This window comes from Aythya fuligula, chromosome 22 (genome assembly GCF_009819795.1).
Source record: "Aythya fuligula isolate bAytFul2 chromosome 22, bAytFul2.pri, whole genome shotgun sequence".
In the NCBI taxonomy this organism is placed as follows: Eukaryota; Metazoa; Chordata; class Aves; order Anseriformes; family Anatidae; genus Aythya; species Aythya fuligula.
In genome coordinates this window covers 3788206-3794988 of record NC_045580.1, presented here as the reverse complement: position 1 = coordinate 3794988, position 6783 = coordinate 3788206, and the positions used below count along the sequence as shown (strand labels likewise).

The 6783-nt window shown below is 64.9% G+C and overlaps 1 protein-coding gene across 1 annotated transcript; it reads right to left on the bottom strand.

Moving 5' to 3' along the window:
• Positions 1-1502: 1502 nt before the first annotated feature.
• RNF26 (ring finger protein 26) lies at positions 1503-4204 on the bottom strand. Its single transcript, XM_032201733.1, has one exon. It carries the CDS (start codon positions 4202-4204, stop codon positions 2879-2881), a length of 1326 nt encoding a protein of 441 aa, XP_032057624.1. The 3' UTR covers positions 1503-2878.
• Positions 4205-6783: the final 2579 nt, after the last annotated feature.

Here is a 6783-nt window from a genome sequence, read left to right as displayed (position 1 = left end):
GGAAAAAAAATAAATAAATAAAAATACAACAAAGTGCTGGCAGCTCTTCCCGGAGCAGCTCGGTGGCGCGCCAAGGGCAGGGTCCCCAGCAGGTGCTGAGCAGCTCCTGCAGCAACGGGGGGGGCCAGGAGCCAGCAGAAATCCCCCAAATCTCAGCCTGATAGGGCTGTGCAAGGAAGAACCCAAGAGGATCGCCCCCAAGACCCCGCAGAGACCCCGTCCTGAATCCTCCCCGGGGAGGAGAAATGCCCCCGACGGCGAAGGGGCCTCCTGGGAGCGGGTAAGGAGGGCTCCAAGCTGGGAAAACGGGGGGCTAAACCTCAATGGGGTGGGCCAGTGGGGTGTTTGGGGGGGATTTGGGGCCGTAGGGGCAAAGCAGGGCTGGGGGGGACCCTGCAGCATGCAGGTATGGGGCTGTCTGCGCCGAATTCGTCACGAATCCAGGCTCTGTCTGGTGCTTTTGGGACCCGGAGCCACCCCGCTGTGGGGGTGCCAGCAGGTCGAAGGGGGTGAGGAGCTCAGGATCCCAAAACAAGGCCACAGGACCACGAGCACGGACCCCAGAAGAGCAGAGCCCGGCCTCTTCATCAACCCCAGCGGGAGAACCCCGTGTCCTGGCGACAAAACAGCTCGGGGAGGGCCGATACCACCTCCCCTGGCCTCAGGTGGCCCCAAAAGGGCTGCAGGAGGCCTCTACCCACATCCCCATCCCCGATCCGGCTGAATGGGATCCTGCTCCGCTCCCCCGATAACGAGGGAGCCAAGCTGGTGCCGGGGAGCAGCCCAAAGCCCCCCCGTGGTCCTGCTGCTGATCGTCACCTGCTCCCTCCCCACCGGCCCGGAGCCTTTATCCCTGCCAGCTCCCCGCTGTCCCCGAGCCCTGCTGCAGCTCATTAGGGCCGGGGGGCTGCAGCTGGGCACACAAAGGGGTCTCGGGGATTTTCCCGAAGCCTGGGGGGCTTCCTTGCCAGCAAGCTGTCAGCCTCCCCCCCCATCTGTGCCCGTGAATGCTCCCCCAGCCCTGATGGGCTTAAACTCCGGCTGCGAGGCTCCCGGGTGAGCTCCAAACCCCAAAAAAAAAAAACAATTTTGTGCCCTGGATGGCTCCGTGCAGCCAGGCCCCGTGCCAGGGCAGTGTCCGGACGCTGCGGCCGCCCGGTGGCTGCATTTCCCTCCGGTAATTGCTGGTGGCTCGGGTTGTGAGCGAGCCAAGTGCGTGCGGGACGGCTCCCGGGGGAGAGCCGTGTCCTTCACAGCCCGTCCTCGCTCGGCAGCACGGCCGCAGAGCCTTTAATCCCCCGTTTTGGGGGTGCTGGGGGCATCCCCAGCATCCCAAGGACAGGCTGGGGGTGCCTCGGTGTCCCCCGGTGCCATCCCCACGCAGCCAGAACCCGGCCGGGCTGCGCTCCTGAGCCTGTGGGGTCAGGGACAGGCGTCCCCAGAGCCCTTGGGGAAGGTAGAGCCCCCCACAGGTAAACCCTTCCCAAAAATGAGGCAGTTTGTGGTGAAGGAGACTTTAATCCGCTCGGTATCTAGCTCGTAGTGCAAACAGGTAAACGTAAGGCGAAAGCTTTCTCTCTTCTTACAAACAGGCCCGAAAAGAACAAGCGTGGCTGCTGGCATTACAAAAAAAAAAAAATATATAACAATAAATCAAGTTTGCAGGGAGAAACTGCAGTCCTGGGAAGGTGTCCTTCGTCCCGAAGCCCCCGGAGGAGATGCTGCACCCCAAAAGCTGGCTGGCCCCGAAGTTCTGCTGGGTGCTGTGTGCCTGGGGAGGGCAGGGAGCTCTGCACGCCCCAAAATGAGGAGGATGTGCCCAGGGAGCTGCTCCCCGCCACAGCTCAGGTTTGCAGTGCAGAGGCGCCTCCCAGCCCGGCCCCTCTGCTGCCTCCGTTTTGGCTAAAAATCACCGAAATCGATTAGTTGGGAGCAGAACGGCGCGGGCCACGCCAGCCGCCCTCAGGCTCCTGGCTCGCAGTCGAGGAGTCGAGGCTCCTTCCAAGCTGGCTCCAGCCAAAATTGGCTCCGGCGCGTGGCTGAGCCCAGGCGAGCGGCTGGGAAAGGAAAAACTCTTCAGCACGAGGCGTCCTTGTGGGCCACGAGGCACCTCAGCCCTCCCCAGCGAGGTGTGCAGGGCCCCGTGGGGCTTTTTGGGCCCCCCTGTAACAAAACCAGCTGCGTTTTCGCATTTCGGCCAGGCGGCAAGACAGAAGAGGAGCGCAACCCTCGCTGTGGTCCTGGTACCGCTCCCCACGCGTGTGCCTGGTGCTGGAATGTCTCGGGGGGCTCCCCGAGGATTTGGGGAGTCCCCTTCCCTCCCGAAGTCACCCCCTGGAGAGCTGGAGAGCGCCTGCCAGGAGCCTTGCAGGAGGGGTGTGCGTTGTGCCCTGCACTGGGAGCTGCTGCGTTTACGTGGCAGAAGGAAGAACGAGCTGTAAATGCAGTCTGCCAGGTAGTTTTTTGGCCAAATCTCACTAAGGAAAAAAAAAAAAGAACAACAACAACAACAAAACCTCCCTTGCCTTGCACTAGGCCCAGCGCTTCCCAGGAGGGCTGAGCCTTCACCCTTTCAGCTTTGGCTAGGAGGGAGCCGAGCATCTTTCTGTGCTCTGCTTTGGGTCTGGGACCGCTGCAGGCTCAGGCAACGGGCCCTGAAACAGCAAAAAGTTGTCAACAACAACAAAAAAAAAAAATAAAACCCCTCCCTCGGCTTGCTGCGGTGATCACCTCGCGCGCTTGCTAGCGAGAGCTACAACCTGGTCACGTCCCAAACGTGGCTGTGACAGACGCCCCCGGCAGCCTCTTTCAAGCCACCCCGAGTTCTTTGGGAACTGCTGGGGGCAGCCCCGACCTCCTGGGAGAAGCAAGGAGACGTTCACAAGTAGACGTTGAGCGTCTGGAGGATCATCTGGCGGCACAGCGGGCAGTTGCGCTGGTAGACGGCCTGCTGCAGGAGGACTTCTGTGCACTCCTGGCACAGGCACAGGTGCCTGCAGGGCAGGAGCAGCACCGTCTTTGTCTGGTCCTGGCAGATGACGCATTTCTTCCGTTCCTCTTGCTCTTTCAGCAGCACCCAGGGGTCGTCATCGGGCGCCCCGTCCCCAGCTGCCACGTTCAGCTGCTCTCTCCTCGGAGCTTTCCCCCGGGAGCTGCCGGGCTCTTCCCTGGGGTTCTGCAGCCGCTGTCCTGCCGCAGAGCTTCTCCCCAACGCCGGCCGTGCCTGCGGGACCCGCTGCGTGTCCGGCTGCTCCTCCTGCCCCGCCACGGCCAGCACCAATCTCCCCGGCGCCGCCGGTCTCGGCGGGGGCACGTCTCTTCGCCTCTCGCTGTCCTGGTGCCTGGTTCTCCCTCCTCGGCTCCAGTCGGTGACCTGCAGGCTCCATTCCACCATCCTGCGCCAAGCCTGCGAGGTGAGGGCCATGCCCAGCGCCAGCACCGCCAGCTGCCACAGCCTCCACGCCTCCCGCTGCAGGCGGCGGCAAGCGGGCAGCACCCGAATGTGCCCCACCAGCACCCACAGCACCCCGGGGTTCACAAGAACAGCCCCAATGCCGATAATAACCAGCAGCAGCCCCAATCCGTACACATTGACGAAAAACACCCCGATGAGCAGCTCGGCCAGGGAAGCCAGCGTCTCGCAGGCCAGGCGGCAGGGAGCCCACAAGAGGATGGAGAGGGCGACGGCGCTGCTGGAGACGTGCGCCAGGCAGGCGGCCAGCAGCTCGGCGAGGCGCAGCGCGGGGCTGAGCGCCGCGTCCCACAGGGCGGGCAGGAGGGCGCCGAGGCTCTGGGCGCCCAGCAGCCCCACGTTGAGCGCGCTGTTGAGGAGATAAGCCAGCAGGCTGCCCGCGATGGCCACCCCGTCGCACGCCTGCCTCCACGCCGCCTGCCCCGAGCCCAGCAGCCCCGCCAGGCTCTGCCTCAGCGCCTCCTTGCCCCGCAGCACCACCAGCTGCCCCAAAGCCTTCGTCCCCTCCATGGCTGCCCAGCAGCCCCTCAGCAGCCCCACAACCGCCTGGAGCGCGCCGCCGGCTGCCCACATCAGCCCGTGCCAGCAGGCTGTGGGCAAGCTGGCGATGGTATTCAGTAGCCACAGCAGCGCGGCGAGCAGCGAGGAGACGAGGAAGAAGTTGAGGTCGAGCAGCAGCAGCAGCACGTCCAGGGCCAGGCGCAGGCCGCGCAGCAGCAGCAGCAGCGCCATGGTTGCTAAGGGCCCCGCCTCAGCGGTGGGCGCCCGCCGCCATCTTGTTGTACGCGCCGCCGGCGCGCCCCCCGCGCCTGGGCGCCGCCATCTTGTCGTCGGAGCCGCCGCCGCCGCCGCAGCCGGGTCGCCCGCCTATGGGCGCCGCCATCTTGTCGCCCGCCCCGCTATCGCCGCCGCCGGGCCCCCCGCTGCTGGGCGCCGCCATCTTGTCGCGGCTGCCGGCCAATGGGAGAGGAGGTTGGGGGCTCGGCTCGCCTGCCATTGGGTGGTTCGTGCGACGCGGCGAGGCGGGGAGGCTACGATTGGATGGCGGCGGCGGTTGGGTACCGCCCGTTTTAAAGGGGCAACGGCGGTTAAGGCGGGCAGGCGGTGGGGCCACCCATGGGTGTGATGAGTGCGGCGGTCTCAGCCCTGCCACCCGCTGGTGGGGCCGGGGCCGGCCATGGCAGCACCGCCCCAGGGGTCCCTTATGGGGCTGCCAGAGCAACCCTAAAGCCGTGGGGCTCTGCTTTGTGCAGCAGGGAGCGGATCCCACCCTCACCGCCATCCCCGGGGCTGGGCACCCACTGTGTCCCCAAGCCCTGGTGGTGGCAACGAGCCCGGCAGCCCCCAGCCTGCAGCCCCAGGGCTTTGTAGGAACGGGATCCCACGACCCCAAAGCCACCCGCACCCCAAGGCCCTGGAGCTGGCTGGGGTGGCAGAGCCCCCGTCCGCCCGTCCGTCCCCACGGGGGTCTGTCCGTTCCCAGCCCGGTTGGTTTTTGGGGGTCCCGGCCCCAAAAGGCAGCCCGCAGCCCCAGAGCGGGGTGTGCGCGGAGCCCCACGTGACGGGGCCGAGCGGCTTTGAGCATTTATGGTAATGTTTGGGTTCCCGAGGGCCTGGCCAAAAAAAAAAAAAAAAGAAAAAAATAGAAAAAAATAAAAAATAAAAAGGGCTGAGTTGAGGGGCCGGGCGGGCCCCATTCATTCCCCGCTGCGGGATGGACCCCACAAACCCCATAAACCCCATACACCTGCGGCCCCCTCCCCATTTCCCTGGGGGCCCAAGCAGCCCCCTGGGGAGGGTGCAGGGGATCGGAAACACCCAAATTCTTATTTTTTTTTCACGTGGAAACACCAGATTTGCTCAAAATGGGGTTCTGGGGACCCCTCTGGCAGGTCTGGAGGGGGAAAATAGGGAACTAAAAGGGTTTTGGGGCAGCTGCCGAGGGGGGAAATGGGGCCGGGGACCCCCCCTCGGCCCCCACCTCCTCCACGGGACCCTGGGCGCTGTAGGAAGGGTGGAGCTGGGATGTGGGGGCTGCTGGCACCGTGCCCCTAAATCCCAATCCCAATCCCAACCCCAGCCGGGCATTTGGGACCCTCCTTAGGGTGCTGCCTCCCCCCATAGGTGGCCCCATCCCACTGGATCCCGTCCAGGCGGCCCTGGGAAAGCCAAATCCCCGTCCATGGGAACGTCCTGCGAGGAGAAATCCCTGCCCGGCCCTACAGCTCCCATGGGTGCTGCCGGCCTGGCGCCTTCCCCGGCGCCTCGGGGACCCCCGAGCAGCACAAAACCCTATGGAAGAGACCCCAAAATCTCTCAGGGTTCCCCCCTCGGGACTTTTATCCCCGTCCTCGCCTCTCAGATTCGGGGCAAGTGGGGCAGGATGAGCGCCCCGGGGCCCCCGTTCCTTTGGGGTCTGCGGTGTCAGCACGGGGCTGAGGACGCAAACCCCGGCCCTATAAATCCACCCCATTGTTGGGGCGGGTGCCCAGGCCCCGGCCCATCTGGCTGGGAGACAATGGGGCCTTTTTCCGTCCGGACGAAGGCCGAAGGCCGACGACGATGACAAGGAGGGGAAGATGAACTCAGCATCCTCCGAAGGAAAAGGCCGGCTTACAAAAATAGCCCCAAATCCTTCCCCTCGCCGCCCTGCGTGCGCGTTTGGGGTTGGGAGGGCCGGGGTTTTACACACATGGGAGCGAGAATTAGGGCAGGACGTGGCCAAAATCACGCCCCACACGGCTGCACCTGCCCCTAGGACATTGGGGCCCCTACCCCAAAACCGGGTAAGGTTTCCCCCCAGCTGTCCTCGTCCGTCTGTCCGCCTCACCCCCCCCCCCCCCAAAGCGGGGTGTCCGGGGATTGCTCCGTGCCCCATAACCATCCTTGGGGCTGCCCCGCTCTCCTTTTTGGGGTTTCGGCATCCGCCGAGCCCCCCCTTGGTGCACACAAATCCAGATGTCCCCGTCCTGCCCCCCCAGGCCGCTCACGTCCTTCCTTCCTCCGGGGACGGAGGAAGGAGCGGGGAGGCACAAACGGAGGCGACATTTTCCTGGGCCAGGGCATGGGGACACCAGATAGGGTCCTGTAGGGGGATGGAGACGGGGTGCAGCCCCCCCTGGCTGCCTGGTGCTCGTCCCTCTTTCGTCTTCCACCCCAAAAACGTCCCCAAACCTCCCTGCGTGGTGCTGAGCCAAATCCCGGCTGTTCCAGCGGGGACCCCTCTTGGCCCTGAGGGTGTTGTGTGAAGAGGAACAGCCCCAGGACGGCCGCAGCAACTGGTTCCCAGCCGAAATTTTGGGTTCCTTTTA